A 17,554-nucleotide genomic window follows, 5' to 3' on the forward strand; every position below is an offset into this window, starting at 1 on the left:
GTTGTATTTACTCTATCCCTTTCTACATATTGGACATTTTTAGAATAAACAAACAAGCAAAAAAAATAAATAAATAAAAAGAAATGTATCTGTGTAGTGCAAATAGTCAATGTGAAGATTTTTTAAAAAGTGGGGTCAGAGAAGCAGAATGTCTCCTTATTCCTCTGCACATGGGCTGAGCAGGCTGCTGACTGTGGGGCAGGAGTTTCCTGGTCCAAGGCCATGCTATCTGCTGGGGTGAGGAAGGGACCTGGCCCAGCACTGCAGAGGACAGCCGCTCATTACCTGCCTCCTCTCCAGATCAGACTGCAGGCTCCCCAGCCCCTTTTGGAAATTAACTTATTGTCCTAGTAATTGACACTAGCAAATGGTAGGGGTGTTGGGGAGAAAGTGAGAAGTAGGACTGTACAGACAGGGGTGTTCTCACCTCAGTAGAGGTGATGGAGCCCCTCCACAGTATACAGTGCGTCTCATCACCTCTGCTCCTGCAGCTTCCTCTGGGATCTGCTGGTGCCAGTCTTTCGCTAGAGCTGATCAGTTCTGGACCCATGGGCACGATCAAGTTTCCAAGTGCTCAGTCTGGGCACCTGGTCTGCTTCCTTGAGAAAAATAATTTCTCATCATTTCACCCCTTTTTTCAGCCACAAGAGCTAATATTGGTACTTGGTCAGGTGATCTGGCTTTAGCCAGAGAAGGTGAAAGTGAAGGATGTGGGTAAGACCACTGGCCTCTTCCCAGTAGCCAGCCTGCCAACAGAGGCTCCTGTGGCAAGGATGTCTAAGCCTTCAGCCCTGCGCTTGCACGTGTGTGAGGTGGCATCCTGGTGGGAGAAGGGAGTGGAACTGCAGAGCCCAGTGACGACACCCTAAGGACAGACTCTGCCTTGATCCACAAAAATCCAAACAGCATGTTGCACTCTCTTTGTCCTCACATGGATTTATCACCTCTCTCTTGGATGATGAAGATGCAAAGGATTACTCAAAGCCCATTTCTTCTGAGCAGTGAGACACCCTGAAGGGGTTAACTTCCTGGAACCCTCAAGAGAGAGGCATTCCTCCTTGGAAAATTAACACTGGACTGGGGCTCTGTCTCAGTATTTATTCTCCAGGCCAGAAAGTTACAGAAAAGAAGCATAAGTGGAGTTATGGCTAAGTATAGTTTAACAATAGAGGCAGGTAACATCAGTGAAATAACAAAGTGACATTCTGCAATGCAATTTGCAAAAGGTTAGGTTGATCCACAAACAAAAGCTTGTTCTTAGCAACTACTGTCTTTACCTACAGCAATTTCCTCAGTATGTTTACATACCAATAAAGTAACTTTAGGTTAACCTGCTCCAAAGGCATCTGTCCTTGAGCCAACAATTTTGCTGTGTTACAATTATTTATCTACAGCAGAGACTTTAGCCTGGGGAAAGTCTCCTGTCTTTTGCAAACTTAACATTTCCATGTGTAATTTTAAAAAGTCAGGTTATACCTGAAACTACAGGGCTTTGGAAACTAGGCCCTGTGAAATACATTTGCTTTATAAATATTAGTATACTCCACAACAGCAGAAGTGTCCAAGTGAAAAGGCTGGCATAGTGCCAGGCTTAGGGGCAACCCTAGTTGCATGATTAATGCACGAATTCCAGCACTGAGGAGCATCCATTTGAAGAGTGTGAGTCCTTAGAGACTATCCTTTTGACTTTCCACCACTCAGAGAAGGTAGCTTTGATACCCAGGGTCACTTAGCCATCTGCAGGCAGAGCTGGGCATAGAAGTCAGGGTTCCTGAGCCCCAGCACTGTGCCCATGTTGCTATGGATCTCCAAGCCCTACCTCCTCCCTTCTCCTACCTCCTGGATTTCCAGACTGGGCCCTTTTTCCCCTCATAAGTATCTGAGCCCAGACCCACCAGGAAAAGGCTGAGGAGGAGGGCCTGTAACCAGTCCATTCAGTCTGCAAACTTGGGAAAGGGGGTAGGACTAATTAAGGTAAATGAGGCTTTTTGATTTTCTCTATAATTTAATCAAGTATGCCTTCTGTGCCTGCCTCTGCTCCCTTGAGCAAAGAGAGATGACAAGAGAGATGATGGAAGAGTAGTGATTTATCAGTTGCTCAGATTAAAGACAAGGAGAAAGAACAGCTTCTCTCCAAGATTTACAACACATTGATGGTACACCAGTTGGTCTTCCGATATGGGAGGCTCAGGGCGATTCTGCAGACCATCAACCTGTGAACGTCTCTAGAACAGACAGGAAGAGAGCCATGGGGCCAACAAGCCAGCAACACCAAGACAGCTAACGTGCCCCAAAACAGTGCTCACGGAAGCTCAGGGCCCCAGCAAGGGAAGGTTCAAGTCCCCGTGTGCTCCTGCTGCTCAGATATCTCCTGTGAGAGTGCAGAAGTGAATGTTGACACCCTGGAGGGAGCAGATATTGACCGGGGAGTGTGGGTCTTGGCTGCGTTGCTAAACAGAATCAGACCAAACTTAGGGAACTCAAACTAAGTTAGTGGAGGACTTTCAAATACTCAACCTGGAGAGGAGGGGGTAGATGGGGAGCTCTGTGGTTGTTCCCCCTAATATCATAAGGTTTGCCAGGTGCAGAAGGAATGATGTCTTTTGTGTGGCTCCAGAGGCAATGGTCCAGGGCCAGTGTCAGGGTGAGGGATTCCAAAGAAGCAGGCTGGCCCTGGAACAGGCCTGCACACCACCTGTCCACTCTGTATGAGATCTGTTCTGACAGAGACCCTGTGGGCTGCTCTCCCCACCCCAGTGGTCACCATAAATGAAAGTGGCTAGTCCTATTTCCATGTCATCCTGGCAAGAAGTGATTTATTACTATTTACTTTTATCAGAAGCTGTGTGCTCTGTCACTGTGAGTAAATGTCTCCAGTGAGCTGTGCTGTTCCCCCACAGTATCTGCATCAGCCTCCTCCATGCAGACAGGTGTCTACTTTCAAAGGGACACTCAGACCTCAGGTTGCCAATTGACAGCTGCCAGTGGTTCTTTAAGGGGCTCTGCTGCATTGTGCCTGCAGAACTGTGAGCTGCCCCTGGCTTGGGCGTGCCTCAAGGTAGGGAAAAGGGCTGGTCCGGGGAGCAACGCTCTACGCCTTTGGCAGAAAAAAGTCTGTATAAATGGCAGATCCCAGCCTTATCTGGAACTGCTGTAATCCTCTTTCCTTTCATCCAGGGAACTAAGCTATTTCCTTGAATATGGATCCGCTCCTCTGCTTTGGCAGAGGACAGGTGTGGATGTATGTGTGTGTGGCGGGGGTTATGTGCTATAACAGGTTTGCAGATGACAGCATGCATTGTGGGCATTCAATAAATGTTTAGCAACTTAATAGCCATTTATTGAGCACCTACTGTGTAGCAGGTTCTACAACTGTTGAATAAAGAACGCATCTGCAATTATATCTGTCTGGAAAAGAGAATAACTGGCTTCAGGATGTGGCTATTATGGCTTTAGCTTACTCATAAGAGGGAGCATGGTATATTATGGTATGCATTAGTTTAGCCTCATTCTACAAGTCATTTTGTGACTTGTTTTATCTTTCCTCTGTTGCTTCCATATTTAAATTTCCTTTTTTGTTTGTTTTTGTTTTATTCTATGTTTTTCTATAAATTGCCTTATATTCTTTCTGGAATAAAATTGGACATAAAAATGCATACAATTATAGGGAGTGGGGAGAAGAGAAGATCAGCAGAATTAAGCAGCCTGCCTGATGTTGCACAGGAGCTCTCTAAGGAGCAGAGGAGTGAGGATCCGGTCCCATAACCGTGATCTGGCCAGAGCCTCACCATCCCCTAGGCCAGAACCTGACTCTCAGAGAACAGCCTGCTGTTCTGGAAACAGCATAGCCTGCTGTGTGACCCAGCTTGGAAGAGCACCATTGCCACTGGCTAATTGCAACCATGGGCAAGTCATCTAGATTCTGAGCCTCAGGTCTTTAAGATATGAAATAGATGTAACTACTTTTCAGGCTGTTATGGGGATTCAAACAGTGTGAAATGATTAGTCCCTGCTGTGTTCTTGATAAAAGGTAGCTCCTGTCAGTGCTGACCCGATAGGGCTGCTGGTCAATATGGCCATCAGACTGTGCAACTCACCAGCTTTTATGGGCTCTTATTACTCCATGTTCATTTCCTCTTCTCATTTTGTCACAATAATCCTGTGAGGTAGTAGGACATTTGTGATAATCTTGGGTTTATGTGATGAGAGAGCTAAAGTGGAGACGTTCAGAGTCTGGATTTGAACTAGTGTCCATCAGAGCACAGTCTGTGCCCATAAACATGAAGCTCTGCTGATTCTCCCTGGAGAGCTAGTGGTTCAACCAGTAGCCTTCTCAGAGGCTCTGCAGTCCTGCAGATCTGGCCCTGGAGTTTCTGTAACAGCCATGAGGCCTACCCTACTCAACCCTGCCAGCAGAGGCTTACCTAAGGCCCGTGGACATGCAGACATGCAGCTCCCAACATGGTCTGAGCCACGTGAGACAGCGTGACACTGCAGCTGCCCAGTTAATCATGCAACGTGCCACATGAGAGATATATAGTACTCGGGGACATTTGGGCATGATCCACAGCCACAAACATGTATACATAAATCATGCATTTATCTCAACAGCCAGGGCCCTACAAGCACAGTGACATTCTAAGTCCTTCATGCTCATCAGTGTCCTGCACACGTAAAGGACATTGCTTTGTTCTCTCACCACAGCCATGAAATGTGTCCACCAGACACAAGCCCGTGCATGCTTAGTTTACAGTATTCAATTAATATTCATACATTTATCGCTTCAGCTGACATTTACTGATGGCCTTAATTATGCCAGCCACTGTGCTTTCTCGGGGGAAAACATGGAAAGTAATGCACAGCCCCTGTTCTGAAAGATTTGCTGATCTGGTGGGGATCAGTGGTCTACATTGCAGAGATGAGGACACTGAGGCTTAGCAGGGGCAAGTTCTTTGTCTGGGGACACACGGCTAAGGTCTCGTACCTCCAAAGCCTGCTCTTTGTACAGAGTAAGGCCATCTCAACCAGCAAGAGGCCATACCATACTGGGTTCATGGTGCTGACAGGTTAGGGGACCCTCCCTCAGGGATGTCACCTCTTGTGTCCACCAGACACGAGCATGGATGGTAAATGAGCTCAGCCCCAGGCCTGTGGTCACAGCTGGCCTGCAATGCAGATCCAGGGTAGACACCACTCAAGTGCCCAGTTGGCAGTGAGCTTCTTCTGACTATAAAGAACTGCTGCTCTCTTTCCATACACACCCAGAGGGCACAACGAGGTCACTGCAGATGTTGTTAGCTGAATATATCATCAAGGACCAGGCTTAAAGGGCTCAACTCCCCAGATGGAAAATTTGGGGTGTTTGGAGTCTAGGGGCTGCCAGCAACCACTGGCTCGCTGTTCAGATCCCTGGGTTACACAGGGAATTCAGGAAATACCCCAAGAAAAGAAAAGCACTGTAGGGAATACAGGGGCAGCAGGGGGTGCTGCACCATGGCATGCATGACCAGTCATACGTCAGGTTTCCACTTCCCTGTCCCCTCCTCGATGAGATCTTTCCTAATTCCTGAGTCTAAGCCACCCCCAATGTGCCACTTCCTAGCATCTCTACTTCTGTTTCGCTGCATTTATCACAGCTTCTGTCTTTGCGCTGACTGCTCTCACTGTTTTAGGGCTGGTGTTTGTGTGTAGACCATAAGCTGCACAGTGTTGAGCGTCCTACTTGGCACAGTGCAGAGCTCCTCAAATTGAACGAATGAATGAACGATCTGGTGAATCCTAGTGGGAGAGGCTTAGCATATAGTTATCGAAGTTTGAAAACCCACAGTCTGAGTGTTTGCCTCATTTATGTCTGTGTTTTCTGGTTTTATCCTGAGCACTTGCTCCAGAATCCACATGACAGGTTTTATGTACTTTGCTATTGGACTTTATCTGTGGGCAGCGGGACAGAGTGGGAGAGGGCAGCGAGGCTGGTGAGGAGGGGAGTGACAGACTGGCGTGTGTTTGGGAAGAACACTCTGTCTGCAGCGTGGAGAATTGACCGGGAGGAGAAGAGCTGGGGCAGAGAGCTACTGTGATGTCGCACCATTGTCCATGGTGGGCTGGCATGGTGGGGCAGGGGCCAGGGCCTCTGTAGCTGAGTTGATGAGGTGAGTGGCCATGGCTCACCTGGATTGTGTCTTGCAGGATCCTGGAGCTGCAGGACACAGGGGACCTGGATGTTCTCAAGCAGAAGTGGTGGCCGCACATGGGACGCTGCGACCTCACCAGCCACACCAGTGCCCAGGCCGACGGCAAATCCCTCAAGCTGCACAGCTTTGCTGGGGTCTTCTGCATCCTGGCCATTGGCCTCCTGCTGGCCTGCCTGGTGGCTGCCCTGGAGTTGTGGTGGAACAGCAACCGGTGCCACCAGGAGACCCCCAAAGAGGTCAGTACCCTGGGTCCTGCCTCTCCCTACTAAGGCCTGGCAGCAGGAGAGTCACACTGGCCCGTTTAGCAGACAGTTTTCCTCCAGTTAGTATTTCCAGTTAGTCACCTTGTCTGGAGACAGCAGTGTTCTCTACTAGGAGGTTGTGCCATTGTTTATTCTGTTTTTAAAGCAAGAGAGGAAATGCAGGGGATGTTTTCATGCTTGAACAAAGTGCCGAGGTGCCTGCCACAGCCACTAAAGTTCTGTATTTATCTGTAGAGCAGGTACAGCGTGGGCAGCTCCAGAGAGCCCTTCCCCACCCCGCCCTGCCCATGTGCCTCCACTCTGACCTGGAGAGACCACCTGTAGGGTAAGAGAGGAGCCCACGTTCCTTCCCGATGGCCCTGCCTTCCCAGCGTGCAAGGGGATCCCTGCCCTCCCGTCATCCCTTCCCCCCCCCCTCCTCCTTGCGGGGCCCAGCCTTGCCCATGTCCCTCCTGGGCCCACCCAGCTTGGGGGACATAGTAGCTCTGTCCAGACTCTAGGCTCTGGGCACACGTCCCTTCCTGTGTGTGATAGCTGCAAACCCTTCTCATTGGGTTTTTGTTCGTCTTCAAGCTCATTTTTTATTTTTAATTTTTGAAATGAAGCCTTCACCAAGGTCCTCTTAGGGAGGGTGGCAAAGAGTGTCATTTGGGGATGAGGCTTCGCCGGCAGAAGCCTCCACACAGGCACCGGCGCAAGGCCGGCCACTCCCTCTGCAGGGCTGTCACGCACACCTCAGCTGTGTCTAGCACAGCTCTGCTTGCAGACTGTGTTGGTGCAGACAGATACCAATCTCAGAGAGGAAGCAGTAAAGCAACCAGCATGAAATCAAAAACTCCTCATGGTAAAAGACAAACCAAGAGTAGTTTGTGATTTTTGTTGTTTTTCTTTTGCCTGTTTTTGTTTTTGCTGGAGCCTCCGGTAGCGCATGACAGGTCATGAAATGGCTTCAGAGGTGGCGGCCAGGAGAAGCATGGCATAAACTCGGGTGGGAAGGAGAAACAGGAGGGAGGAGCCGGTGGTCCCTTCTCAGCCTGGTTGAGGGAGGGGTTCGGTGCCTCTGTGCAGTAGGATGGTTAATCACGGCCACCATCTCTGCAGCCTGCAGTAGGTGGCCGGCCACAGCGCCCATTCATCAGTCCCAGGCAGACCGTGCCCCTTGCTCCTCTTCTGACTGTCCTCTCATACCGGGCAGTGATCTCTGTCACTGTACTTCCTTTTCCCTGGAGGGCGGGCACTGCTTAACTGTGGGCATCTGAAATGTTCGGGGACATCCATCTTCCTCTCCTGCCTTCTGTACACCTGCATGTAAAGAAATGTGAGGCCTGGGTCTGCCACAGCCTCGGTGGCTCTCCTGTCACCCCTGGAACACAGCAGGGAGGGAAGAAAGATATTGAGGGAAACCCACAGAAAGAAATAGTTAATGGTTCCCTCCCAAGCTTTTTTTGATACTGGAAAATTTTGTGTGAAAATGTCACTGGGAGGGACATTGAATTATTCTGACAAGTCGTTTAGAGGAAGGGCCACCAACTTCTCCCCTCTTCAGCCTGCTCATCATGTAAGCCCCCTCCACACCATGGCCAGGGCACCTTCACCTCCTTGTCACCACCCAGGTCTGTGTGCACAGAAGCATCAGCCAGCAGCCAGGGTAGGGTAATCCCAGGGCCACCCCCAGTAAGACTGGGGACAACAGGGAGGACGGGAGAAACAGACCCACCTGCTGACCCACACTGTACCCACTGCCTGTGTTATTTGTTTCGGGTTTTTCCCCCTAAGTCTGCAGCCTGATTTCCTCTGTGCAAATGCTCTTGAGTCCGGGGAACAGGGAAGGGTCTCCAGGTGGGTGAACTTCACACTGTCATGGAGGCAGTGTCCTGGGCTGGTGTGGGCAGAGGAAAGGTACAAAGGACACAGGGTCAGGCTGAGCCCTCCAGCATGTCCTCTGTGAGCCAGGTGCAGGGAGAGGTTGTCCCTCCTCTGGACTGGAAGTCTTTGTCTGCTTCCAGTCATGTCTTTTCGCAACCCCTAGTTAATGATAGTGTCAGCCTGGACCACCCAGAATCAATTGTCATGGGGAGTGTGTGTGTGTGTGTGTGTGTGTGTGTGTGTGTGTGTGTGTGTGTGTGTGTGTGTGTGTGAGAGAGAGAGAGAGAGAGAGAGAGAGAGAGAGAGAGAGAGAGAGAGAGAGAGAGATTGATTGTTGGAGAGACAGAGACAGGAAGGCAGAGGGAAAGACAAAGAGACCAGAAGACCAAGGGATAACCCATCTGTGAGGAACAGCTCCTTTCTTGACAGTAAAGCATCTTATCTTCCTTTCTGCATAAGTCCAGGATCTCAGGTTTGAGAGGATGAATATAGTGGCCTTCAAAATGTGGTACTTCCTGCCCTGGCTGCCAGCATGCTTCCTGCAGGATAGAGGATGGATGGGGTGAGAAAGTGGCTGCCTTTCCTCCAGCCCCTCCATTGTGGTTGAGAATGGTTGCATGGGAATGTTCTATCCTTTTCCTATTTTGATAAATAAAATTTGTCCCCCCTTCCCCTGGTTCTTCTCTTAATAAGCATGCCCATAGGGGCCCAGCCCCTGCCCTCAGGGAGCTGACATCCTCATGGGCAGGTGCACAGAGAGCTTGACCAGCAGCCTCCACCTGGTTGATTGGGGCTGTCCTGAAGTGAGCAGCAGATACCGTGAAAGTGCACAGGGGCATGCAGCCGGCCAGGGAGTGGTGGCATTGTAGGGGGCAAGGTGCTGGTTAGTGAGGCCTTCTTGGGGCTTGGAGCTGTTGGAACTGATGTTGAAGGATTGGTAGAAATCCTGGAGCTGGAGATGAGATGGGGAGTTGCATTTTGAACAGGGTGAAGAGCATGGGGGCAAACAAAGTTATCACATCTCCCAGAGCTCCAGGGCTGCAGAGTCAGCATGGGGAAGGAGATGCTGGAAAAGGAAGTTTGGACATCATTGTGTAGGGGATAGGAGCCAGGAAAGGGGTTGAAACAACAGTACTTTAAAAACCTCCAAAAAATATTGATGGTATTTAATCTAGAATTAGTTCATGTTACTGGTTGCCCGTGTTTTATGAAGCAGGATTTGCAATTAGACGAGAACGTCTGGTTAATCTTAAAATGTTCCATTTTGGGGCATTGGCCATATTTCTTAAGAGCTGGAAACCTGTCCTGAGGTGGAGCCCAAGTTGTGTTTAATGGCTTGCGCTGGGATGTCTTCACAGTTTAGACACCTACTTGAGGAAGAGTAGTAATGTGCGTTCAACCCCTTAGTATTCATGTGGACTTGAGCTCGTATTTTCTAAGGGATGAGATGATTTTGTAGTTACCCAGTGCAGGTGAGTGCAGCAAGCCCTGCAGATGCAGTAAAGAGCCTCCCACTAGATTTATGGGGGATGTGCAGCCATTGCTCTGAGAATAAAATATTCATGAAATAAAGATGAGAACTGCACAAATGGGAGATGACATGAGGACTGACAGATGAATCATCCATCACGGGCTGGGAGCTTGGAATTCTCAATGCTTCCTGCCTTGCCTGCCCTCACCTGGCCCTTGCTTCCATTGCAGACAGGTACCGACGGAGGCCAGGGCTGGGCAGCAGGGTCCATCTGTGTGCCCCCGCCATGCTGCTGTCCATGGGAGTTTGGGTCCCAGGCCCCCTCCCGTGACTCCACACGCCTCCCTGCCTCCGTGCTTTTGATGCTTTCTTCAACTACATGTAGAGATTTTCTCTTCTGCACTTTTTGCTCTTCATTTATCCCAGCCCAACAGTGCTGCACGGAGGAGTCAACGAGGGAAGGTGTGTAGAGTGACTTAGGGATGTGCCTGGCCCAGGGACGTGCTTGGATAATGGTGGCCAAAGACCTAGGGATAGGCCATGAGGAATATGGGGGAGCCAGTCACACCTTACGGCACTTTCCCCATGCCGGGCAGATGACATACTATCTTCTTACCCTTCTTCAACAATATGCGAGGAAGGTGTCCTTAAACCCAGGGAAGTGAGACTCAGAGTGACCCGGGCAGAGCTGGGATGGGAAGGATGTCTGCCCCCTGACACTTACTGCCTCCCAGAGGCAGGGTCGTAGAAGGCTGGGGCACTGGGCTTTGCATTGGGAATGAAGGTTGTGACTCAGTGTTCCTCCCTGGCTAGGCTCCTGGCTCCTGGTTAGGCATTTACATTCTCTGAGCCCCAGTTTCACTCTTCTGCCAAAAACTGGGCCCGGCCTGAGAGCTATGCTGCTGAGATCAGGTGGCTTGGCATGAGGGTGAGGATAGTGAGCGTGCATGTGTCAGCCCTTAGCCCAGTGTTTAGTGAGAAGGCACTGAGCTTTTATCATCCACCGCTCTGTATCTCAAAGTCAGCTCACTGGCCAGGCCTCCGCAGCCTGCCGTCGCTGGCGTCCTCCCTTACTGGGTGTGATTCTGCTTTGCTGGTGATTTTACCTATCTCTGCTTCAAATCTGCCAGTGCCTCCTCACCTCTGCATTCCCATCAACTTTCCCACTCTCTGCAACAGTGGAAGCTCTCGTTAAGGGGTGATGAATATAATCGAAGTATTGAGCACCTTCTGGGTACCAGAGACCAAGACAGATGTCTTACCAAGAACATTAGCTCCTCTAGTAGTAGGAGCTCAAAAGTATTTATTGAATGAATGAACCAGTCTGGGCCCCTATAAAGAAAATGTTATTAATGTTAAATTGTATAATCATTGCAGCTGGATCAATGGCTCTCCATTCTGGCTGCACATCAGAGGTGATTAATTTTGGAGCCTTTTAGAAATACAGATGCTTGGGTCCCCTTTTCTAAAGGGTTATATTAAGGAGAGCTGGACAGCTGTAATTTTTCCAAAATATCCACATGGGCTTCTGATCTCCTTCCAGGGATAAAAGCTCCTGGTCTACACCAACCTTCCGAGGTGAGACTGGGAACACACAGCCTGGCGCGAGGGAGAAACACCCAGGTTTTGGAGCCAGGCATGTGTGAGCTCTGATCCTGACGCTCCACTTGCCACGGGATGTGTAACCTTGGAAAGGCCTCTCCACTAGCCTCAGTGCACTCCTATTAACTTGCTGCCACCACCTATGATGTGCAGCAGATGTAGTTTCCCTCTCTTTACCCTCCTCTACAAAATCTGTGATTGAGCTGATCAGAACTTTTTCTCACGATACTTCGAAAAACTTCCCCTCATCTCCTGAAACTGCTTCATTGACTTACTGTTCAGCTCCTTTGCTCATGTGCAACTGTTACTCTCAGACCCCCAGCCCAGCCCTTTGGGGTCAGGCAAATCTTGGGAGTAACACTCAAGAAGACCACGCTGGTGGCATTTCTCCCAGCTGCTGGGTCTCACTTACCACTGCTTGGTCTCAATATTAACAGCAGAACCCCACGGTGACCATCCAGTCGGGGAAGTCCCTCAGCCCCAGTTTTTTCCTGCCCAACTTAAAGCAGGAGCTGTTGGCCTCCAAACAAAGTCAGTTCTAACAAGTCCCATGTGGAACAGACTGTTATATAGATGGCAGTTTACTTAATTACCATTTTCCAATATGCTCTATTATTTCCACATTGGTGAACAGTGGCTTAATTACAGAACTTTATCTCTCTGCAAGACAATGCCTGAGAGAGGTTCTCCAGTAACCTCTGCCGGTGCATCTGTCGTCATGTTTAATATAGGGTGAGAAACGCAGAGCTGGAGTTGGGCCGGATTTGAAGGCAGTCAGTGAATTTTATGTCATATTCAGGGATGTTTGACTAGGTCAGTTACCTACGTTAAATTAATGAAGGCAGCAATAAGGTTCCAAGTCTCTTTCCACAGCTGTCACTACCTGGCAGAACACTGAAACCCTGCGATAATGAGGATATAGACTGATGTAGTTCATGTAAAAAAAAAGCCCATTATTGGAATTTGCATAGCATAATAGAATGCAACATTTTGTCTAAAAGATGGATAATTATTTAAATCACTCCTGCCTCTTTCCTTGAGTAGGCTGATTACTCCTGCCTCCTCTTTCCTTGGCCAGAGGAACAGAAGGTACCACCAGCCGTGACTGTGTGTGTGCTAAATCCGTGTGGCCCCAGGCGATACAAGAAAATACTTCTGGAGTTTCCAAATGAGGTTCTCTGCACCTCTGCATTTGTTCTCCAGAAAGGATAGGGAGGCATTGGCTTTAGTTCTATTCCTTTCCTAGACCAGTTAAACAATCAATACAGGAGGCTCGTGATGGCAGCCTCTTCTACCAGGGCTTGTCTTGGTGTTGGAGCTGCAGGGAGGAATGGAACTTAAACAGAACGAGGGATGGATTTCTTCACAGCCGTTGGGGTTGGGAAGCTCTCCCTGGACAGTTTGCTCATTCGTTGAGTGTCCTGACAGGGGGAGGTTAAAGCCTAATGTATAACCACGATTGGGAGCTGATTTGCACTGCACAGATTTGCAGTCTTTGGAACTCCTTCTTCTGCCCTTAATTTGAGACAAGGAAACAAAAACATGGGTTTAGGAAACTACTTATTCAAACTCTTGCCTTCAGAAATACTGACTCAGAGGTAATTGGCCATCTCCATACCCACTCCCTGGGTTGGTCTTTATTCTAAATGCTTTGATATTGCTCGATCAGCTCCTCACAGTGGTGTTTGTTATGCTAGGTTGGTGCCTGTGCCCTACCGCTTTTGCAACCCACTGCCCCGTCCACCTCCTCTCTCTCGTACTTCAGTGGCAAAGTCACCCATGCCAGAGACCTGCCGTGCTCATGTTTCTCTTCGGCTGGTTTGTCTTTCCCGGAGCTGTCCTTATGTTTGTTTCCCTGGCATTAGGTAGAGAGGGTTTCTTCCCCTCCCCCCGCCCACACTGACATGCCCCTGCCTCCCTGGGGCCTTCTTGGACAGGAAGTTACCCTTCCTCTCTCTCCAAACCCCGGCAAAACGGAGAGCACGTGCTGAACACCCGTCCTGGCTCAGCACTCAAGTGACTCGTCTCCTCTAACTGCAAGAGTCAACATGGCTGGAACCAAGACACTTGCTCCCCACTTCAAAATAGTCCACGCTTAAACTTTATTAGTCTTTCCAATCCCAAAAGGATCTTTAAGGTTCTGAAGGGAAAATAGGGAGGAGGAAAAGGCAAGATGGTGCAACCAACCAGCTCCTCCGATGACCCCCCAGCACCTCCCGTCCATCAGTTTTCCTTCCATGGAAACAAAGGTCTCTGCCAGTGGGGTGCTCGGCTTTGCCAGGCTTCTCCAAGCTTCGCTGACTGCAAAGAGAAGGGACAGCTATCTTATTAAACCTAAAAAGTATCTGAAATTCTCTCTCAACCTCTCCAGCTTCCAGGCTCCCTGGTACCAGTCTTGTGCTCTTCATACATTTAGAAATGAAAATAGCCTGTAGGCACAAATAGTCACCAAAATGGTTGTGGCAGTGGCGTTGGCTAATGCAGATGAAGGAGTTGATCAGCAGCTTAGCAGGAGCTCATAATAGCCATGAGAAGGCTAGAGATGCAGGCTTGGTGGTGGGCAGGTCAGGGCTTGTCCAGTGACCTGGGACCCAGGATCTAGGAGTCTGGCAATGGAGCAGAAAGTTTGGTGATGTGCTACAGCTCTGACTATCTCTTTGTTCAGGATACAGATTCAGTCCTATTGTCCTTGTTTGGGTTGTGGTCCTTTCTCTTAGCCAGATGAGCAGGTCACCTTAGTGGGAATAGTAATTCCCTGAAAGCAAATAAACCATAGACTTCTTTAAGAAGAGATCACTTATGTTATGAGGCTCCAAGCCATGAAAGCACCGTATAAAGTTATAAAATACTATAAAAAAAAGTTTCACATGCAAAAATAAAAACAAAACAGACAAATAAAACACATAAAAAGGGGCAAAGTGGCACAGAGCTGACTCCACCATGGTGTGAGGTAATCAAGAAAAGAACTTGAATTGGGTTTGTCACATATTTTACAGACTTTCAAAGGAGTCAGTGAAAGCGTCACATGAATGATCGGGCAGGCAGGTAGAGGTCTGGTATTCTCCAGCTACTTCCCTCAATTTCACCCACGACACTTGCCACCCAGAAGTGCCCCCAATTCAGAGATGGTCTCTCTGCACTGACAGATTAGCTCTGCTTGCGTGGGGCTTCAGATCACTGGAATCTTGGCTCTTCTTCTGGGGCTGTGCCAATGATTTCTGATGTCATTCCCACCCATGACACCCAGCCATATCCCATAGTCTCCTCCACCCTCCAAACAGTTGACTCCCTTTTTCTCGGATTTCCTCTGGCCTGGATGAGTTCTTCATCACCTTATGGGTGTTGTCAGTTTTCTCGTCTGGGAGAGGTTCTGGGAATGACAGCAGGTGTCCCGCCAGAAGCGAAGCTCTGCATGCCGGTTGTGAACTCAGAGCTGGGGGAGAGCAGTGGGCCTGCTTTCTGCACGCCAGGGGCAGTGGGGCGAGGAGTGAACCGCAGAGCATTTCAGTTCCTTGCCTGTGAAGCACTGAGCTGTGCTTCATTGGGGTTCGCCCTGTGGTTGGTGCACTCGTAGCTGGGGGGGCTCATGACACTCATTCGGGGAGGCCGCCTCCTGGGGACACCCCCTCTTACCAGTCCCACAGGAGCTCAAAGCAGGTGCTGGAACAGCTCTTTAGATTTGCACGATTCCTTCTTTTTCCTTTAGAAGGCATTTTTCAGGGCTTCTAAATTTCTTGGTGTTTCTAACAAGGTGAACAGTGGACAGGTTCCTCTCTCCAATATCTGATGTCAATGTTAGAACATCCATGGGGTCATGTCTTGGGCTGAGCTATGACCCAGCGTTGCTCTCAGAGCTTGACGTGAGGTAGGGGTAGGCAGCAGTCATCACCCTGCCTGGCACACTGGCCCCCGTGCTGCCTGCAAATAGAACTGCAGCTTCTAACCTCACCTGGGAGCCAGCATGGCCCCTCTGCTGGGCACCTGGTCTTGTGCCCCACCTCACAGGGGGGAAACCGAGGAAGTAGATGGCATCTTCAAGCTTTCAAACAATTCGACCACCTTGATTTACTCTGACATTGTCAGCAAATCATCAAGTTATTTGAAAGGAATGATATTTGTCCTGTCTTATTTTCTTTCTTGAGCAAGCAAATAAATGAACAAACCAATTTCCTGTGATGCCGCCTTTCATGGTGAGACAGTGTCAGGTGTGGAGATGACCTGTTTAGGCAGCCTCTGCCTTCATGACCCTGGGAAAGTCAGCTGACCCCAGGGAAGCCCTTCTCCTCACTGTTCCCACCCCATTCCCACCGAGAAACCCACATCCCATCAGCCTTCCAGACAGGGACATGTGCCCCCTCCCTGGCCAATCTGGAGAGATTGCACAGGGAGAACAGGGCTCCCCGGGTGAGACCGGGCTTCTCTCCTGCTCCACACTTCTGGGCTGCCTCTGGCACTCCTGGGGCTGGTGACTCTGGGGAGGTTATTGAACCTTCCTGAAACGGAGCCTCCTTTTGTGGCAGGCAGGCTTATCATTCCAAGTCTTCTGAACATTGTGAATTGTAAATGGCAAGCGCATGGGGCACTTTAGGGGTTTGAGGACCATTCCCTTTGTCCCCGTGGGACTCCTTCCTTTTCCTTCTGTCTCTGACAGATCTTCAGTGTCTTGTCCCGAGGGTTGCCTCTGGGTGTGGCAGTGGTTCTAGGCTGAGAGCAGGGGCTGGTGCGATGCAGCCAAGGCCTGCTGACAGGGTCTTTGCCACCTAGGGATTAGTGTCCTAGCCTGTGGGGTCCCCAGAGAACTGAGGGTTGTACATGCAATGAGGGGAGGTGGGAGCCATGGCGTTGTACTCACCCCCTGTCCAACAGGCTGAACGGGCCTGGTATTTCCAGACACTCAGAGTTTGTAGCAAGCCCGCCTTGGCCCACTGGCAGGGCTTGACCTGACCTTCCCATGCTTTCCCTCCAGGACAAAGAAGTGAACCTGGAGCAGGTCCACCGGCGTATGAACAGCCTAATGGACGAAGACATTGCTCACAAGCAGATCTCCCCAGCGTCGATTGAGCTCTCGGCCCTGGAGATGGGGGGCCTGGCTCCCACACAGGCGCTGGAGCCAGCGCGGGAGTACCAGAACACCCAGCTGTCAGTCAGCACCTTCCTGCCGGAGCAAAGCAGCCACAGCACGAGCCGGACACTCTCTGCAGGGCCCGGGAGCAACCTGCCACTGCCACTGAGCAGCTCAGCCACCATGCCCTCCATGCAGTGCAAACACAGGTCGCCCAACGGGGGGCTGTTCCGACAGAGCCCTGTGAAGACCCCCATCCCCATGTCCTTCCAGCCTGTGCCTGGAGGCGTCCTCCCAGAGGCCCTGGACACCTCCCATGGCACCTCCATCTGACTGCGCCGCCTGCCCGCCCGCCCACCCACCCGACCAGCAGAGCTTTTTAATACAAGACACAACAACACACACCACACACACGCACACACACAGACTCTTTCATTTTTCTTGTACATACGTGTAAATAACGACAGAATGGAGTGGGGTAAAAGTGTATTTTGAATATTCCCAATTTTCGAAGTCAGTAAAAAAAAAACAAAACACAAAAACTGTATGAATGACTTTGTAAATTTTGTTCTATATGAATAAAAAGGCAAATTACTTGTGATCGTTCTGAAGTGCCAAAGGAGCCCCCTGTTCCTGGGCCTTTCTGAGGGCAGGAAGGGGGATCAGATGAGGAGCCCCTCCCTCCCAAGGAGAAGGGGAGACAGGAGCCCCAAGTGCTGCTCGTGCTGCGGCGTGTCCCATGGCTTCCCACCTCGCTGCCAGCTCCTGGCCCCTCCTTCCTGTCTTAGTCCCCTTCGATGAGTAAAGAGTGAGCCTGGCCCACTGGGCCACAGCACTGTAGGGTGATCAACAGTTCCTGGTGGCCTGGGGCTGAGGTGATGACACGGGGCAGTCCTGGGCAACCGAGGAGAGGTGGTCACCCACTGTGGGTGGCTGCAGTGTGTGTCTTCCCATGGCCCGAGACCAGCCACCGGTGCTGAGCCAACAGCTCCTGAGGGCTTTGTGCTGATGTGCTCTGGAATCATCCCACTGGCCTGGCTTTTCATTTTCTTTTCCTAATTAGAAGAACCAGAGAGTGATAAAAGGTGAGGGAATGTGG

The 17,554-nt window shown here is 50.1% G+C and overlaps 1 protein-coding gene across 1 annotated transcript in view; it reads left to right on the forward strand.

Annotated features, from left to right (window-relative positions):
• The window catches only part of GRID1 (glutamate ionotropic receptor delta type subunit 1), a 709,310-nt gene extending 692,522 nt beyond the window's left edge, over positions 1–16,788 (forward strand). The window contains exons 15-16 of the mRNA XM_063087271.1: positions 6,187–6,427; positions 16,360–16,788. Of these exons, the coding sequence (XP_062943341.1) occupies positions 6,187–6,427; positions 16,360–16,788 (670 nt within the window). The remainder of the gene's footprint in view (positions 1–6,186; positions 6,428–16,359) is intronic.
• The last annotated feature ends 766 nt before the right edge of the window (positions 16,789–17,554 follow it).

This window comes from Cynocephalus volans, chromosome 2 (assembly GCF_027409185.1).
Source record: "Cynocephalus volans isolate mCynVol1 chromosome 2, mCynVol1.pri, whole genome shotgun sequence".
Taxonomy (NCBI): Eukaryota; Metazoa; Chordata; class Mammalia; order Dermoptera; family Cynocephalidae; genus Cynocephalus; species Cynocephalus volans.